This window comes from Capricornis sumatraensis, chromosome 3 (assembly GCF_032405125.1).
Source record: "Capricornis sumatraensis isolate serow.1 chromosome 3, serow.2, whole genome shotgun sequence".
Classification (NCBI taxonomy): domain Eukaryota; kingdom Metazoa; phylum Chordata; class Mammalia; order Artiodactyla; family Bovidae; genus Capricornis; species Capricornis sumatraensis.
In genome coordinates, this window is record NC_091071.1 from 166,744,485 (window position 1) to 166,763,715 (window position 19,231).

At 52.4% G+C, this 19,231-nt stretch overlaps 1 protein-coding gene across 1 annotated transcript in view; it reads left to right on the plus strand.

The window, feature by feature from the left end:
* Nucleotides 1-253: 253 nt before the first annotated feature.
* Nucleotides 254-19,231, plus strand: part of NKAIN1 (sodium/potassium transporting ATPase interacting 1) — a 43,684-nt gene continuing 24,706 nt past the window's right edge. The window contains exon 1 of the mRNA XM_068968934.1: nt 254-307. Within this exon, the coding sequence (XP_068825035.1) occupies nt 254-307 (54 nt within the window). The remainder of the gene's footprint in view (nt 308-19,231) is intronic.

The window sequence follows — 19,231 nt, forward strand, 5'->3', positions numbered from 1 at the left end:
CCCGGCAGCGGGGCGTCCAGACAAAGGAGGCGCGGCAGAGCCGGCGCGCGGGCGGACGGACCATGGACTCCGAGCGCGAGCGGCCGGCCCCAGCCCTGAGGACCCGGCGCTCCCGGGCCCGGCCCTAAGGCGCCCGGCCCCGCCGCCCGGGGCGCCCAGCGCGGAGGACGCGGAGCCCGCGCGGCACGGAGGAGGCGGCGGCCACCGAACTAGAGGGGCGCCGCGGCGGTCGGCGCGCGCGACCCCCGGAGCCATGGGCAAGTGCAGCGGGCGCTGCACGCTGGTCGCCTTCTGCTGCCTGCAGCTGGTGAGCGCCGCGCGCCCGGGCGGCCGGGCCGGGTAGGGTAGGGCGCGGCGGGGCGGGGTCCCGGGGCGAGCGGGTGGGGTGTGGGTCTGGGTGTGGGTCTGGGGCGAGCGCCCGGGTTGGGGGTGGTCTGGAGTCACGGAGCGGACGGGCGGAGCCTGCTCCTGCTGGCCCGGCCGTCTCTTTGTGTGCGCCTCTCGCCCGGCGCTCCCCGGTCCCCGAGTGCGTCCTGTGCGCGAGTCCCCGGCCCGCCCGGCGCCTGGGGCTCCACGCGACTGGCCCGCACTGGACGAGTGGCCTCCTGTTGGGGAGATGCGCTGTGGGAGTGTGGCTCTCCGGGGCTTGGGGGTGTGTCCGAGGCGGGTGTGTGGATCCCTTGAGGTTCCTGCCGTGTGTTTTCCTCCAGATCACTCGTTTGCGTGGGTCTCTGCCTCTGGTCTCCGCCCCACTGAGCGTTTCTCACAAACTCTCTGCTCCTGTGTGTCCCTCTCCGCGTTTCTCCTTGGTATGTGTCTAGATCTCTGACCATTTCTGGTCCATGTTCATCTGTGTGGGGGGGTGCTCTTAGACTCCAAGAACCGTTCTCCTTTGTGCTCTTCCTGCCTGCCTCCACCCTCCTGACTGGGCAGGCCTAAGAGCCCCTCCCTGGAGAGGGCCACAAGGAGCTACTAGGTCCCGGGCCAGCTGACCAACCAGGTGCGGGACTGCCCTCCCTGCTTTGGCTGTGACCACCGTAGCGACAGGCATTGTCAGTCTTTCCACCAGAGGGGCAGGGTGTGGCGGGGTGGAGGGGGTGAGACAGGGCTGGCATACTTGGGTGCCCAGGGAGGGTGGGAGTACCTGGGGACACTGTACATAATCCCAGGGAAGCCAGAGGAGTGAATTTGGGGGCTGAAGAGGACCAGCTCTGCTTCTCAATACAGACTCTGGCAAGTGAGTTTGGGAAGGTGGATAAGGAGAGGCCAGGATCTCCTGCCTATGCTAGAGCTGAGATCTAACCAGTAAAGAGGTCTGGTCTGGGTTCCACTTTTGCCTGCGTCCATTGCCCTTCCTCCACCACTGGTGTGTGCATGCAGTAAAGCAGAAGGAAGCTCTGAGTATGGATATACAGACCCCATTCATCTTTCTTCTTTCCTCTTGGGGACCCCAGCCCCAAACATTCCATCCACAGACCTGCCCTCTTGGACAGTGGCCCAAACAGCTGGGCCCTGAAGATTGGAGCCCTGCTCCCAGCTGTGGGCTGCAGGGCAAGTGACATCTTGGTCAGCCTCTCTGTGAATTGCTCATCCTTGAGGTTGGCAGGGGGGATTAATTAAGATCAGGTAGAATGGAAACTCCAGAAGGGCAGAGATTATCTGTTTTGTTCCTGCTAAATCCCCAGCAGCTGGAACAGTGCCTGGCACTCCATTAATATTTGTAAAGTAAATGAGTGAATCAGTTATTTGGCAACTCCTGGCTCCCGGTAGAAACACCCTCTTTATCTCCTTTCAGGAACATAAAATTCCAAAAAGTGCTGAAACTTTCCAAGGAATTTTCTTTCTGAGTTTATTTTAAAATTTTTAAACTAGGACTTTTTCTTATTAGAGAAGTAACATACAGGGACGTCTTGGTGGGCCACTGGCTAAGACTCATCGCTCCCAATGTCGGGGGCCCGGGTTCAAGCCCAGGTCAGGCATCTAGATCCCACATGCAGCATCTAAGAGTCTGTTTACTGCAACTTAAGATCCACTTGCTGCAAATAAAAAAGGAAAAGAAAGAAAGAAAAGTAGCATTTACATTTTATTAAATGATTAAATCAATAAATGGAGCAGAAGATAAAGATGTTTCCTTCTATGCCCAGACCCACCGTATTCTCTGTTGATGATAGTAACAGTCCTTAGCTTTGAGGAACAGTTACTAGGTGCGAGGTGCCCTTGTAAGCACTTTTCGATGTATTAACTCATTTAATTCTCATAACAATCCTATGAATTTACTTGTCCAGAGTTCTCTAGTTAGGGGCTATAAAGCCAGACAGCTGACCAGCATCCTCCCTTGCTGTCTTTACTGGAAAATAAGTAGTTCTGGCTGTGATGAGGGGTGCTTACTTCTCTGTAGATAAATGAAGGTGGCGAGGCAGTCTCCCTGCTTCTCTCTTACCTGCCTCCGTAACTCTCCCCAGCTCAGCTAAACCCACCTTTCCACTTGGAGGGCTCACCAACATAAGTGGCTCTGGAATCCGACAAGACCTGGGTGGGATTCTGATCCTTCTGAGTCTTAGTGGGATGCCTTTGGGTAGCTTGTGAGCACTCCATGAGATAATCTGGGGAGGTTCTCCAAGAAGGGACTTGGAAATTGGTCTCTCGGGTCTGTTGCTCTGTCTGGGCCGATTGTAGAGTGGGTCCCGTCAGCTGTCGCTAATCCCCAGGAGCCTCTGCTGCCTCGCAGCCTCTGTAATGTGCTCCTGGATGGTAGAATTCACCAACCTGACCATCCCAGGGAGAAGGGAGCCTGTTTTCTCATCCAGTGGAAAGGGGCAGAGAAGGAAGAGGCCGCTAAATGTTTCTCAGCTAAAAACTTTTGCAGAAGAACTGTATCATTTTTCTTTCTCATGTGGGGTTTGATGATTACAATAAAACAGCCCAGTTCTAAACGCTCTTCTGGAGTTGGGTTAGACTTGCTTTGGGTGAGGGAGTAGGGTGTGAGGGTGCACTAGAGGGTGGAGGAAGCAGGTGAGGGCTGAACTGTTCAGGTAGACAAGTACAGGGGACAAGCCTCTGAAGTTTGACATGACGGACATGGGACCGAGTCCTGGCTCTGTCACTTCCTAGCTGTGTGATCATAAGCAAGTTGCTTGGCCTCTCTGAGTCACGTTTTGTCATCTGTTAAATGGAGATGATAGAAACAGTTCCCGAGGGACTTCCCTGGTTGTCCAGTGGTTAAAAATCTGCCTTCCAAGGCAGAACACCTGTTTGATCCTTGGTGCAGGAAGATCCCACGTGCTGCAAGGCAACTAAGCCTGTGCTCTGGAGCCTATACCGACTGAGCCTACGTGCTGCAACTACTGAAGCTCCTGCACCCTGGGACCTGTGGAAACTAGAGAAGCCACCTCAGTGAGAAGCCTGTGCACCTCAGCTAGAGAATAGCCTCCACCCTCTGCAACTAGAGAAAGCTCGAGCAGCAACGAAAAACCCTGTACAGCCAAAAATAAATAAATATTTTTTTAAAAAGAAAAGAGTGCCCAATCCTTAGAGGTGTTGTGAGGGTTAAATGCATATAGCTTGCACTGTGCCAGGCACAGAATAAGCATTCAGTAAACTGTAACTTTTTGTTGTTGTTATCTTTTTAGAAAAATTTTTTAAATTTGTTTCTTTCACTGCACTGGGTCTTTGTTGTTGCACTCGGACTTTCTCTAGTTGCGGAGAATGGGGCGTGCTCTCTAGCTGTGGTGCGTGGGTTTCCTATTGCAGGGGCGTCTCTTGTTGCAGAACGCAGGCTCTAAAGCACACAGGCTTCAGTAGTTGTGGCCCACAGGGCTTAGCTGCTCCGCAGCATGTGGGATCTTCCCAGACCAGCGATCGGACCTGTGTCCCCTGCATCAGCAGGCAGATTCTTAACCACTGGACACCAGGGAAGTCCGTATTGTTATTCTCTTAATGATGTATATCCTGAGATGCTTCCCCGGAATTGTGACCCAGACATATCCAAGGGCCATCCTGCACTCTTCCTTTGTGGGAAGCAGCATGTAATTGGACACGAAGCTAAGAGTCTGGAGGCCTGGATTCATGCCTTCCTCACTGACATCCGGTGAACTTGGGCAAGTCTTTTCCCTACAGCAAGCCTTGGCTTTTCCTCATCTTAAAATGGGAAGAACTACCGGTCTGTGTCTCTAGGGTCCTGCTAGTTCTGCCCATCTGGCACACTGAGAGGATGTCTGGACTAGCCTGGAGGTTCCCATGTGTCAGTCTGGTTCCACTATGTGGAACATCTTGGGCCCCTTGCTTTCTCCTTACCTGGTGTATCATCTTGACATTATTAATGTTATTCCTAATTTTTGTGTGTTTCCCATTTACCTCCTCTGCCCTTCTTTCCTAGTCCACCTCCTTCCTGAAACCTTCCAGGCTATGCTATTCTTCCAGTAAGAGGACGAACCAAGGAGATTTACCCAAAGGAATCATCATCAATTTCTTCACCATCGTCATTATCACTCCCATTTCTGGACTCCTGTGCTAAGCACTTTATATGCATTACCTCATTTAACCCAGTGAGCTTACATATGTAACGTACTTGGCAGAGTGCCTAGTGTGTGTTCAACGATCGAAACGTAAGCTATTTTACTGTTTTTATCCCTCTTATTGTTACCCTACAAAATGTGATAGAGGTTTTTATTAGCCTCTTTTTCTGATGAGGAAACCAAGGCTCAGAGAGGTCTAAGCTAGTCAGTGACGGAACCAAGATTCATGCGCTCTTTGGCCTGAGCAGAGAGCCACCCTCTCCGCCCTGTGTCGCTCTGCTACTCACGCTTCAGCAGCCTGTGGCCTCGGATCTCTTCACTGCGTCAAGCCTCGGTTCCCTTATCTGAAAACGAAAATGGTACTATTTCAGTAGGATCACGCACCTGCCGGGCTCCGTGAGCCGGTGAGTGGTCAGTAATACATCATTGCCATGGTTGTTCTTGTCCCCGCTCCGGGTGACCTTGGACACATGCATTCACTCCTCCGGGCCGCAGTGTCTTTCTCTGTCCAAGAAAAAGAGTTATCCTTACCCCTCAGAGTTGGAAAAAGGGCTTAGCCAGCTGCCGTGTACATAGTAGGTACTCAAAAACAAAAACAAAAAAACCCACCGATTTTATTCTTTTCCCTTCTGGAAAGCTCTTTGCTTTCTGGAAGGTAGTGGATGAGGGGGGGAAATATGTTGCTTCCTGCTGAGCTGCGAGTAATGGTGTGAAACGTGGTCAACCTGATTGATGTCGTTATTAGCAGCAGTGATGGTGAAGACCGGAGGGAGCTGGGTTCTGCAGGGGTCTGCACTCAGAAGCAGCTGCATCTGCACACTCAGGGCTTCCTGGGGAGTGGCCGGCTCTGCTCTGGTCCTTGGGCCCAGTTTCAGAGTCAGGGCACTGGCCCTCTTTGTTCCTTATACCCCTTTGGACAACATAGGGGCTCAGGTAATCAAGTCCCTTTTGCAGATGGACAGACTAAGGCCAAACAGCCCTCAAGACCCTGGATTGGGGCACGGGGCAACATACGACCCTGGTTCTGCTCCTTTGCAGGGGTGGGTGGCTGGGCGAATTTGACATAAGTACCCCATAAATGGCAGCCACTCTGAGATCTGGCATAGTGGAGTGAAAGGCCAGTACCTCCGGGATCAGGTAGACATTGCTGCCTTGCTTTGTGACTTCTAGAAAGTCCCTTACCTTCTCTGAGCCTCTGCTATAAAGTAATCAGAATAACCGTGGTACCCCATGGCAGTTTGAGGGTGTTCCCTGAGCTGATGACCAGACAGCACTGGCCCAGGTGAGTGCTCCCTGTGGTCCTGAGGTTCGGATAAGTCACTTCAGCTCCCATCTCTGCCTGGATTAGAGATTTTAGTGATCAGAGTCGTACCCATAAACTCTTCAAGTCTTAGTTTCTTTATATGGAAAATGTGTGGTTCTGTCGGAAAAAATAATAGGAATGATTTCCTTTTTATTTGGTGTGTGCTGTGAGCCAGGCACTACAGTAAGCATTTTACATACCTCGTCCCTTGGTACTATCTGGCTTATCCATGGCCGCCCTTATACTGGGGACAGAAGAGGATTCACACATCAGATCTAGAACTCCACAGCTTCTACCTTGCATGCCCTGTTGTGCCCCCTGTAGGATTTGGGAGATGCAGGATGCGAAAGCTGATGGAATAATCTAAATCTTCCTTCATCCGTAAAGAATTGTTACTAGATGACTAGATGCCAGACCTTCTGAGCTGCTTATTCAAATGCTAACCCCATCCACCATCCCCACTTCCACTCACCCCAAGGCCTGTGTTAGGTTTAAGGGAATTTATGACACAGGTTAAGAACAAATTACCCAAGAAATTAACCTGTATTGAAGACTTATCAGCCCTCATAACAACTCGACGAGATAGGGTTGGTCTTTATACCCATTTACTGATGGGCATACTGAAGTCAGAAGAATGAAATGACTGGTTGCCAAGGAAACAGAAGATACAGTCTAGGCGGCACATAAATGATCAAGGGCAAAGGATCTGAGAATAGTTGCAGAATCTGGACCAAGTAGAGATGGTCCGCTCTGATGGTTGAAGTCTCTTTTCTCCTCTAGTTTCAGGGAGTCGTGAGTGATGGGAAGCAGGCTGAGGCCAGAGATGTGGGGTTTTTAAAATTAGTTCATTTTTGGTTGCACTAGGTCTTCGTGGCTTTGCACAGGCTTTCTCTAGTTGGGGGCAGGGGGCTGCTCTTCATTGCAGCACACGAGCTTCTCATTGAGGTGGCTTCTCTTGTTGTGGAACACAGGCAGTAGGCACGCGGACTTGGTCATGGTGGCGCATGGCCTTAGCTGCTCCACAACATGTGGAATCTTCCCAGACCAGGAATCAAACCCGTATCCCCCCGCCCCATTGGCAGGTGGACTCTTATTCGTACTGCCAGGGAAGTGCAGAGATGTGTTTTTAAAGGCCAGCTCCTGGCCACAGTGGGTGGAGATGGCTTTGGTCTGGGGGACCCCAGTCCTTATGCTCTTGGTCTCCCTGCTGGTCCTGGAGAGGGAGAAGGATGGTGATTCAAAGACTGAGAGAGAGCCTCAGGCAGCAAAGCACACCTCCCGGGGACTTGTGCCAGCAAGTACTGGGGTTTTGGAAGAGCACTTACTGAGGCTGTGGGTTCTGATGGCTTACCCTGGCCTCCTGGCCTCTGCCTTTCAAAGCAGCTAGTACATCCAGAGGCAGGGAGTTCAACTGGGAAGAGCTTGAGCTGTGTCATCTGGCTGGGGGTTGAGCTCCATCTCTTGTCTCTTTATAGCCGGGTGACCTTGGGTAAGACACTTAACCTCTGTGAGGTTCCACCTGCACTTCTCTGAATCAGGGTACTAGTAATCTGCCTCAGAGAATTGTCCTTCCTGGAGTTAAAATAGGCTGCCTAGGAGCCCACAAAGTATTTGCAGTCTTTTAAAAAGTACATTTATTTAAATAAATGTATTTATACTTTTCTTATTTTATTTTTTTAAGTACATGTTTATGTGTTAGTTGTTTTTAGCTGCGGCAGGTCTTGGTTGCGGCATGCTTGGTTTCCGCTGTGGTGCATGGGCTTCTCTCTAGCTGTGGTGCTCGAGTTCCAGAGCACGTGGGCGCTGTGATTTGCAGTCATGTGGGCTCAGTTGCCCCGTGGCATGTGGGATCTTCGCTTCCCTACCAGGGATCAAACTCGCATCCCCTGAATTGGAAGGCGGATTCTTAACCACAGGACTACCAAGGAAGTCCCAGGGTTCACTCCGGAATGCCTTGGAAATGAGACAGCAGATTCTATGAACCTGAATATCGTGGGATAGGAAATGGACATGTCCTTTTATTAAACTAGTTGAAGCAGAGGTTCTACTAAATCTGTGTGGCCTTCCGCCTTACTGTCCCTCGATCTTCTCTGGCCTAAAATGGGAATGATAATAGCACATTCTCATGGGACTGCAGTGAGGGTGACCTGAGATAAGGCAGAGAGAGCTCTGGGCACAGAAGCCAGCACTCACGCAGAGGAGATCAGAGAAGAAGCTTGGCTCTCTGCGTCCCCCTCTGTAAAGGGAGAAGGTTGGACTCCTCATCTCAAAGGACCTCTGCAGCTCTGACTCATCGATGAGTTCCATCCTTTACTGGGTGGAGATCAGAGCTGCTGCCACATCAGCCCGCTTTGCTGCAGGCAGTGGTGACTGATGGGAGGATCAGGCTCTGGGCGGAGGAGGAGACTCCTGCTGCCAAAGACCTGCCTGAGCTTGACACCTGGGTGTCAGGTTGTCCAGGACTCAAGGAACCTCTTCCTTCCGCTGTCTGTTTGAATGAGATTCCCTATCCCAAATACCCACATGGCATATTTGGTTGTAAAATCAAGTCTCAGGCTACAGAGGCTCAGAGTAGGAGGTTCTAACCCATCACTAACTCCTCAGGGGAACTTCCTCACCCCTAGGAAGATAAAATACTGTCGGGTAAGAGGGCAAACATTGCCTCAACTAACCCTACCCCGAGAGGCATTCAGCAAATATTTATGAAGCATCTACAAAGTTCTGGGCATGATTCTTGCTGCTGGCCAGAACCAGGATTCTTGGTCACTTTAGGGTACAAAATACGCCCTCAGCTGCAAGTCAGAATCCCAGGATTCTGGTACTCACTTGCTGTGCAACTTTGAGCTGGTCCTGTCCCTCTCTGGGCCTCTTTTTCTCCAGTCTGTGAAACCAGGGGATGGAGAAGAGGGTGTTGAGCTCCATCAGCAGTTTTCAAACTACAGAGGCTCTGCCGTAGTGGGCTGACCGTTGAGTGATGAGTTCCCTGTCTCTCATAAGGATTAACATGTAGGTTGGATGACTTGGATGTGTACTGATCTAATGATGATCCAAGTCCTTTGGAAGCACCAGATGCTGATTCTAGGTCCTGAGAGGACAGTGGCTATCATACAAAATGATGTATATTATAAATAATGAAAATTGTGAGCACGTTTGTGCTTTCACCATGCCCCTTTACCTTGAGCCTGCTCCCCCACCACCCCAAATCACAGAGCCTGGCTGAGCTCCTGGCACTGAAGTGGGGAAGAGTAGAAGTCTGCAGGTACTTTACTCCATGCTCACTCCGTCTACCCATTGCCCTCGAAGGAGAGGCAGCCTTGGGATTATTAGGGTGGGGTGGCTCCTACGCCTCTTTCTTTGGGGGTGGGGACGTTAGGTTCTGCAGCCCCAGCCTGAACCAGAGATGTGGGTTTTCAATTACACAATTAAATGCACAATTAGACATAATTACCAGTGCTCCGAGCCCGAGACTGCTCATAATAGGCGTGTAATCTACTGCAGCCTCTGTTTACACTACTCAGCGCGCTCCCTGATGCTGCCAGGATGCCTTCACACTGCACTGTTGCCATGGAGACAAGCCCGCTACCACCATGCAGGGCTGACAAATGGTGTTCTGGTCCTGGACCCCTGGATTGTTTCCGAGGTCTCGGCCGCCAGCCCTGGAGTGGAGGGGCCAGCCAGGTGCTCCCTGCCCTCTGACATACCCCGCTGGTTTGAGCTAGCCTCAGAGCCACCAGGAAGAGCAGGAGGCAGGAGCGTCAGCCTCCCCTCCCCCCGCCTCAGAGTCCTCAAGGCTGGAGCAGGATGGCCCAGGTGCTGTGAAATGTCTGAGGTTATCAAGCCACAGTCTGGACACAGGCTGGACGAGGAGCCGTGCACGCAGCCGGCTCCCACATGGGCCTGGCTCTGCTGTGCACGGGCTCCATGACTTCAGAGAGCTTCGCCGCACTCCAGGGCTCAGTTTTCCCATGTGTAAAACGTCCAATAGAGAAGATTTACGGAGCGTTTCAAAGCACTGCCTAATGTCACAACTGCTTTACCTGTAGTAGCCTATTCACACTCACTACACCCCATGTGGTAGACCGTTGTGAGCCCCGTTTTCCAGGAGCAGACTCCAAGGCCACAGGCAGTTATGTCAGGCAATGGAGGAGCTGGGATACAAACCTGGCAGGCTGACTCCAGATCCCGCTCTTAGCCTCTAGCATATGGCCTTGCCTGTGTCATCCCACATCCCCAGAGCTGGACCACTCTTCTCCTCACCTCCTAGAGGAGGCCTCTGAGATTCAGAGAGGAACAGTTACCCGCCCAGGGTCACCCAGCAAGGCAGTGACACAGCTGGGTCTGGCTGATGCCAGAGTGAGGATGGCTAACTTTGGCCTCTTAGTGCTAAGTCATAAAGGGTGAAAAGATTTCTTTCTAAAAGTGCACACCAAGAACCCCTTGATCACCATCTGGCCTGGCCACAGCCACGGATGAGTCCTGGGGTCTCTCGGATCCAGCACTTCTATCTGACCTTGAAGGGAATCTTGGTCTAGTACCTTAATCAATCTACCCCAACCTTGGTCACTGGAAAAAGCATTGTTATACTCTCTCTCTTTTTTTTTTTAACCTCCTTTCTCTGTCATTCAGCATATTATGGATACTGTATGCCATAATATCCATACATCCATAATATCCATACGTCCCTAAGAGCTGGTACTGACTATGTGCCAACTGTTGGGGCCCAGATTGATCAAACACAGCAGAGAAGCGACACTGGAGCCCAGAGCTTCGGGGTCAGGTGGGCTTGGGTTCAAATCCTGTCATTTAATGCATGGTCTGGGGCAAGGTATTTAACCTCTCTGTGCCTTAGTTTCTTCATGTGTTATGAAGGCATCAACCTGTACCTTGCAGGGTGTTGACAGTATTCGCAATAATAACTACCACTTACCAGATGCTTACTGTAAGCTAAGCATTTGGCTAAGACCACTCACTATATGTTCTGGGTGAATCTTCATCACACAGGTTTAGCAGACAAAGCAACTGAGACTCAAGAAGTTCAAGTGTCTTGCCCAGGGCCCCAAAAGCCTCAGGTCCAGAGCCCCTGCTTATCTTTACTAGGCATCCTGCCAGCACAGACATGCGTGAGATCCTCCTGCCACCTCCCTGGAGGCCCTGGCTGCTTGGCCAGTTCTTCTCAGGGAAGGAGGCATCCAGATGAGAGGGCAGTCTGAGGGTGACAGTGCCCTCACCCACGGTTCTGTCTAGCTGGATGGCACCCACTGAAGCCCTAAAGCCTGGGTCTTCTGAGAGGAGGGTATCAAGACACATCACTTCCCCTCCGTACTCTCCAGCTGGGAAAACTAGGATTTGCCTAAGCTAGTGGTGAAGAACCCACCTGCCAATGCAGGAGATGTAAGAGACCCAGGTTCAGTCCCTGGGTCAGGAAGATTCCCTGGAGGAGAGCATGGCAACCCACTCCAGTATTCTTGCCTGGAGAATCCCATGGGCAGAGGAGCTTGGCGGGCTACAGTCCACGGGGTTGCACAGAGTCAGAGACGACTAAAGCGACTTAACACAAGGAAAGTGCAAGTCAATGGCAGAGTTGAGACTAGAACCCAAAGTCAGTTTCGCACACTTCTTGTTACCTTCCTTTTACCACCCCCCCACCCCCCACCAGTCCTTTGGAGAGAGGTATCTGGGGCCTGTGGTGTGTATATTTCTATATTTGTATATATGTGTACAGGGGCTTCACAGGTGTGCTAGGGTAAAGAACCCACCTGCCAATGCAGGAGATATAAAGAGACGCAGGTTCAATCCCTGGGTTGGGAAGATCCCCTGGAGGAGGGCATGGCAACCCACTCCAATATTCTTGCCTGAAGAATCCCATGGACAGAGAAGCCTGGCAGGCTACAGTCCATAGGGTTGCAAAGAGTCGGGCATGACCAAAGTGACTTAGCACACACCCATGCATGTATACATGCAAAACTACACAGCTGCATGCCCAAGCGTTTGTGGGGCAGACACTGGCACATGGAGATATGCGGATCGATAAACATCCCTTCTGCTTCCTCCCTCTTCATTTATTCATGAACTCTGAACTCTTTGGCTCCAGAGAAAACTGCCTGGAAGAAAGCAATTAGAGCATAATTAGAACCACTCCTATTATCAACTCTCAGTGGGAGAGGAAGCGGGGCTGCTAGGGCGTAGGGGTGGCCCTGGGAGTTCCCATCACCCCAACTCCTGCAGTTGCCCATTCAGCTCCTGCTCACCCCATGAAGGTCAGCCACCCTGGAGTCGCAGGCACTGGTCTATCTTCAACAGGGAATAAGGACCTCATCCCTGGAGGCGTCCAAGCGCTTGATAAAGCCAGGGAAGAGAGCATTCTGCCTTGCACGCTGAGTTAGAGTAGGTGATTTCCAAGTCCTTTCAACGCTGAGCTGCTTGGGTGCCCCTGCCAGGACCGGAGCCAGGCACTGCAGGAAAACTAAGAAGCACAACATGGCTCCTGCTTTCTAGAAAACATCCCTGTATCAGATTGCATTGAATGAAGATTACAATGACAATAGGAAATGTAAATTACCTGGAGGAAGCAATTTACCATTCATTGCCAGCTGATTAATAGTAATAATAACAGCACCAGCAGTCGGTGTTTATGGAGTGCTTCCGAGCCCAGAGCCATGGCTCTTGCCCAGCGGGGGTCCCACCAGCAATGAGGGGTCTCACTCAGGAGCAGGCATTCCTCCTCCTGAACCTGAGGACAGGAAGATAAGACGCAGTGGGGTGCCAGGCACTATGCTTCTCAGTCAGATGCATTTTCTTACTGAATCTTGCAGGGACCCTAAAGGGTAGATACTAATATCTCCAGTGTACAGGTGAGGAAACTGAGGCTCAAAAAGTGACACAGGCTGCCCAAGATAACTGCACCAAGACTCAAACCCAGGCCTTTTGGACTCTAGAACCCCCCTGTGCTTTGTACTTCACTGGATTTGAGGGTGCAGTTTGCTTTCTCCTAAGCTTCAAGTTGGACCTCGGAAAGCTATTTAATGCACCCTCTGTGTCCATCTCCTGGCAGAAGGTAACATGTTGAATCATCTTGTACCTCTTTTTCTCACCATGTGCCAACTGAAGAAAAAAATGGAAGAGCCCTACTCCTGATCTGGGTCACTGCTCCCAGAACCAGCCTTGGCAAAGAACATTGCTGGCCTAGCAGATGAGGATCTGGGGCCTCTTAAGAGAGGGTCACCATGGATACAAGGGCCTGGGCTGTAACCAAGGAGACAGCCCCCCAGCCCTTAGACTGTGGCAGGAGGGTGTGGCCTCATGATGGGGAGGGGAGGAAATTGCCACTTGGGGCCCAGGTGGACAGAGAAGGAGATGCTGGGCTACATGCAGTCAGAGGAGGAGCCTGGGACCGAGATGCTCCCACCTAGGGATGGGGTGGATACCTGAGGACCACAGACGTCCTCTTCCTTTGTCCTATCCCACCTGAGGGGAGGTTGCCATGATAACCAGTTCCCCTTCACTGACCCTCTGCAGGGTGCTGCCCTCTTTCTCCAAGTGACAGGTGGTCACCCTGGCAGCAGGCTCTGTGTCCCCCAGGGGTCTCTGACTTTCCAGGAGCCCCTCCCTTACATGTGAAGATAGATGGTTCTGCTACACGCTGCAGCTCTGTCCTGCTGGAGCTGAGGGTTCACGTGGGACCAACTTTTGTTTGTTTTTGACAGCCTTGTGTGGCATGTGGGATCTTAGTTCCCCGACCAGAGATTAAACCCGTGCCCCCTGCTTTGGGAGCGTGGAGTCTTAACCACTGGACTGCCAGGAAATTCCTTTTTTTTGTTTTCCAGCTTGAGGCCTGCTTTCAGATGTGGGCCTTTTACCAGCCCAGTGATTGTCAGGAAGTACAGTCTGATCCTGCCTCCTTCTGTTCCTCCCTTCTCCATGGCTCATTGTTGCCTACAGGGGGAGGTCTGATGGGTCTCAGACTTAAGCGTGCATCAGAATCATCTAGAGGGCTTGTTCAAATACAGATTTCTGCACCGTGCCTCGAGTTTCTGACTTAGTAGATCCAAGGTGGAGACCGAGAATTTGCGTTTCTAACCAGTTCCAAGGTGCTTCTGTTGCTGCTGATCCCACATTGAGGACCAGTGGGCTAGCCAGTGGGCTGCCCCCCGTACCCTGACACAACTTCCACACCCTTGAGCTCAGGCCACGTGGAGGGAAGCTCACCAGCTGCGCCTCACACCTCTGTGCCTTGCATTTGCTGCTTCTGTCTCTGGAGGACCCTTCCCCTCTTCATCTCCTAAGGCCTGCTCACTCATCTCCTGTTTGGAGCCTGTCTTCCTATGGACTCTGGCAACACCTTGCCCCTATTACGGCAGGTATCACTCTGTTGTCATCTGTCCCTATTTCCACATGAAATAGTTCTCTGTAGACTGTGAGCTCCATGGAGTCTGGAGAGGAGCCTGAGCCATCTGGTCCTTGGAGCCTGGCGCTGAGTCTGGCCCTCAGAAGGCCCTCAGTGGTGGCGATGCTTGAGTGAGCCCCGTAAGCAGATGGAAAACCCTGGTGAATAATCACAAAGCTTACTTTGCCTACTCTAGTTCTGGCCCTGTGTGAGATCCTGGGGGTTCAGCGGTCTGGGAGGCAAAGTCTTGGCCCATGTAGGTTCAGGTTCTGTCAGTGATCATGTTGCCGCGTGGGCAGAGCTTTGCAAAAAAGAAGACAGTGAAGGAGCCGGGTGTTAAGGTGCTTCTCAGAGATAGCCTTCAGGGGAGTTGAACAGTCTGCGAGCAAGGCACAAAGCTTTTCACAGACTTACTGCATTTACTCCTGACTACAGCCCCACCAGGCAGGAACTGTCATCGTCCTTGTTTTACAGATGAGCAAAGGGGGACCCAGAAGGGGAATTCACCAGCCACAAATCACAGCACGCAAGCAGCAGAGCTGAGGTCTGCCTGGATTTCGTGATGCTAAATCCTTAGCTCTCCATCTGCTGGGGCTACCCAGAGTCCAGGCACCTATGTGGCCTGAGACTTTGTCGGGAACGAGGCTCCAGTGAGGGTTTACCGGCTTGCTCGCAGGGTCCCCTGTTAGGTCAGCCCCAAGGCCACTTTCAGGACCTGCCAGAGCATGTCCAGAGGGAGCCTGTGCAGCTGGTGGGTGCGCTCCAGAACCCCTGGGACAGTCAAAGGACTGCTGTTGTGGGGGCGGGGAAGGTGTGGATGTTGGCCTGCACGTGTGTCCCAGGCTCCCAGACCTGTGTGTGAAGGAGCCTGGTCCCTTCTGGGGGACCAGGGAGGGACCAGGAAGGGACCAGGAAGACACTACTGTCTAACAGCGTAGAGCTCTGAGGAATCTGAGAAATCTCAGCACACAGCCTGGCCTTCCAGACTGCTGTGTCTGGGTGGGAAGACAGACCATATTTTATCCAAGTTTGTCAGCTTGATTCGGAACTTAAATATCTGGACGCGTGGTGCTCTGTTGGTACTTTCGCCTCAGTGTCCAAAGGCCTCCAGATGTTAGCGAAGCTTCTGGACTCAGAGGTGGGTGCAGGCAGAGGCTCCCAGGTGCCTTGTCTGCCTCCGGCAATAACAGCTGCTCCAGCCTGTCACTGCCTGTCTGCTGGTCAGCAGCCCCGGGAGCCACCTGAGTGGGCTGCTGTCCCCAAGCTGCCACTCACTGTCATCCCCGAGATAGGCCACCAGGGACACAAGGATCCTCCTGTGAAGGGAGAGGCTGGCTGGGGTCCAGCCTGGGAATCACACCGTGCTTGTCAGCTGTTGACACGTGGAGCTGGTTGGCTCCTGGGCCTGATGGGGGCGGATGGAGGGTGCGGGGATGCGGTTTATGGAGGCCTGTGGCCAAATCCTTGACATGCTAATGGACTCTTGCCCTGCCAGCTGCGGGAGGCAACAGTGAGACTACCGGCTTCTGCCTTTCCCTGGGAGCGTGAGGGGAGGCAAGGTGCTCAGCCTCTCTGGAGCCAAGTTTCTTCATCTGTAAAGTGGAGATCATTGGATCCTGCCTTTTAGGGCTGCCCAGCAAATTCAGCAAGAGAATCCATGAAAGGTGCTCAGAGCGCCACCTGGCCCTTAGTGCTTAGGAAGTGGTTCAGTTCAGTTCAGTCGCTCAGTTGTGTCTGACTCTTTGCGACCCCATGGACTGCAGCACGCCAGGCCTCCCTGTCCAGCACCAACTCCCGGAGTTTACTCAAACTCATGTCTGTTGAGTCGGTGATGCCACCCAACCATCTCATTCTCTGTCGTCCCCTTCTCCCACCTTCGATCTTTCCCAGCATCAGGGTCTCTTCAAATGAGTCAGTTCTTCGCATGAGGTGGCCAAAGTATTGGAGTTTCAGCTTCAGCATCAGTCCTTCCAATGAACAGTCAGGACTGATTTCCTTTAGGATGGCCTGGTTGGATCTCCTTGCAGTCCAAGGGACTCTCAAGAGTCTTCTCCAACACCACAGTTCAAAAGCATCAATTGTTCGGCACTTAGCTTTAACCGCCGTAATTACAGCCAAGGCGAATCGTGATGAGGCTCCGGGAGGTGGTATGGCTGTAAAACTCCCAGTTAGGACTGTTTGCTGAAAGGGAAACTCGCGTCAGAGAATCTGGGACTGCGGGAGCCAGAAAGTTCCCAGAGAACATCCCTCCAACCCGTTGTACAGATGAGTCCACAGAGGCCCCAGGAGACAGTGGGCCCGAGGGCATCTTAATCCCTGTCTCCTTCCCAGTGAAAGTCAGGGAGCCTGTCACTGAGGCTTATTATGGACTGTTCCAGAAAGTGAGTTGGGAAAGATCGTGATTGTGTGTGTGATTCCAGACAAAAAGAACCCTGAATAGAAATAAGCTTTCCAGGTGAATGGAAGCGGACTGCTCTCTGCTCAGTTCTGGGCAGCCATGGGCAAAGGGCTGTAGGTAGACCTGTTCTCGTGGGCTCGATGTTCCTGGGCAGGAGTTGGTGGGGAACAGGGGCAAAGGTGCCGCAAAATCAAAATGCTATAGACATTCCCAGGAGATGAGCTCAGACCCCATTCTGACACCTGGTGACCTCAAGAAAGGGCCTCCCTCTCCCTCTCTGGACCATGGGGACACAGTTCCCCTAGCAGGATACAAAGTCTTACTCAGGTAATCTAGGACCAGAGGACCTGAATTAAAGCTTTACAAGCTGTGGGACCTTGGGCAAGTTACTTTTCTCCTTTATGCTCCAGTTTTCCCATGTGCAGAGCATTGAACTGGTGTGTTTCTGTGGAGGATTAAGTGAATCAAAGCATGCTGAGCATTCGAGATACTTGGCACATCATAAGCATTAGCTGTTGGTCTCTGTGTCATTCTGGGGATAGAATGAAATACCACCTGTGAAGGGTGATGCTCAGCATGTGCACATAGTAGGCACTTAAGAACCATGACTTCTTGGGACTTCCTTGGTGATCCAGTGCTTGAGAATCCACCTCCCAACACAGGGGGTGTGGGTTTGATCCCTGGTCGGGGAACTAAGATCCCACATACGAAGTGGTAACTAGTGAAAGTCACTCAATCGTGTCCGACACTTTGAGACTCCATGGACTATACAGTTCAAGGAATTCTCCAGGCCAGAATACTGGAGTGGGTAGCTGTTCCCTTCTCCAAGGAATCTTCCCAACCCAGGGATCAAACCATGATCTCCTGCATTGCAGGCAGATTCTTTACCATATGAACCACCAGGGAAGCCCAAGAGGTAACTAAGCCGTCTCAGCTAGAGAGCCTATGCCACAACAGAGACCCAGCCAACCCAAACAAAAAATAACCATGCCTTCCCTTTCTTTTCTCCTGTGAACCAGGCCTGGGGACGAGGCAGGGCCCATCCTTGGGAGGGCCCCTCCCCCTCCCTCTCCCTCCACTCTTGCTGCCTTGCAGACAGTGCACCCCTTCCTCCAACAGGTCCACCAGCAGCCTTCTGGCCTGCAGCCAGGAAGCGATTATAGGCGGCAGCTCCACTCCTCAGCTCTCCTGCCCTCCCTTTTCATCTTCCCAGCCAGTCCCTCAGGAAGGGGGATAGGGACAAGGATGAGAAGGTCTCCTGGGGGTGGCAGGTATCTGGTTAAGAGCCAGACTCTGGCTCCAGAGCCACCTGGTTTGCCACTGCTCAGCGCCCTCTCCAGCTCTGAGATCTCAGGCCATGCTCCCCTCCATAGCAAAAGGGTGATAGCCCATCCCTCATTTAAATGAGAGAGTGAGCACAAAGCACTTGCCGCAAAACCTGGAGCAGAGCTGCTGTTGAGTCTCTCAGTCATGTCTGACTCTGCAACCCCATGGACTATAGCCCGCCGGGCTTCTCTGTCCATGGGATTTCCCAAGCAAGAATACTGGGGTGGGGTGCTATTTCCTTCTCCAGGGAATCTTCCCACCCAGCGATCGAACTCATGTCTCCCACTTGGCAGGCGGACTCTTGACCACTGAGCCTCCAGGGAAGCCCCTGGCACAGGGTAAGTGCACACAAAGTACTAATCATCGACGTTAGTACTGGTGTTGAAGTTCAAAGCCAGGCATCTCAAAGGGAACTACTTCAGCTGTGTCACGCAGAGGGGCAGGAGGGGTACTGCTGTCCTGTGCAGGGCCTCTCACAATCCTTTTTTACCACCCTGGCTCTCACAGACCTCAAATGATCCCTTCCTCTAGCCTTCTGTTGGGCCAGAATAGAACACTGGGGGCAGGTCCCCTGGAACTGATAGATCACCAGGAAAGGAAGAGGGGGAGTGACAGTCACTCTTTCCTAGGTGCCACCGGTGAATCAGAGCAGGTGAGCAGACCTTTACCATATGGGGGGGGAAGGCAGCACAGAAGGAAGGGGACCAGAGCTCCCCTTTACCTCACTGAGACTCAGTGTCTTCATCCGTCCAGGGGGACTAACAATCCCACGTTCCAGGGTGGTGGCAAACATCGCAGTCTGAGCTGTGAAGAGCTGTCCAGATGTTGGCAGCTGACTGTGATTCCCCACTGGAAGAAGCCGGGACCCGTGCCAAGGTCTGGACAGTGCTGGAAGGGGGATCCTGAAGCCCCGGAGAGGGACTTCTGACACCCACCGCAGTTGCTAGGCAGACTTCGCACCTGGCCTATCATCAGGATGGCAAGTCAGAAGTGGTTGCTGTTACCATAGCAGTGAGACTGGTTTTCATCAGTGTTTCCTCCTTGGGAGCATCAGTACAGGAGGGGCCACTAAATAAGCCGGGGAACTGGGGTTTTTTCCATCAGGTCACATGAAGAGTGACTCAGCCAGGGGAAACAACCTCCCAACTCACTCCAGATGTTGACTGGGAGCACTTGACCCCATAGTAGGTGCTTATTGCCCTCCACCCCCACACCGTGAACCTTTATCCAAAGGGCACTCAGAGGGCTCGGTGCCCCCACCCCAGCCACAGTGGGCCTCCCAGCCCTTCCGTCCACCTTCTCCTTCT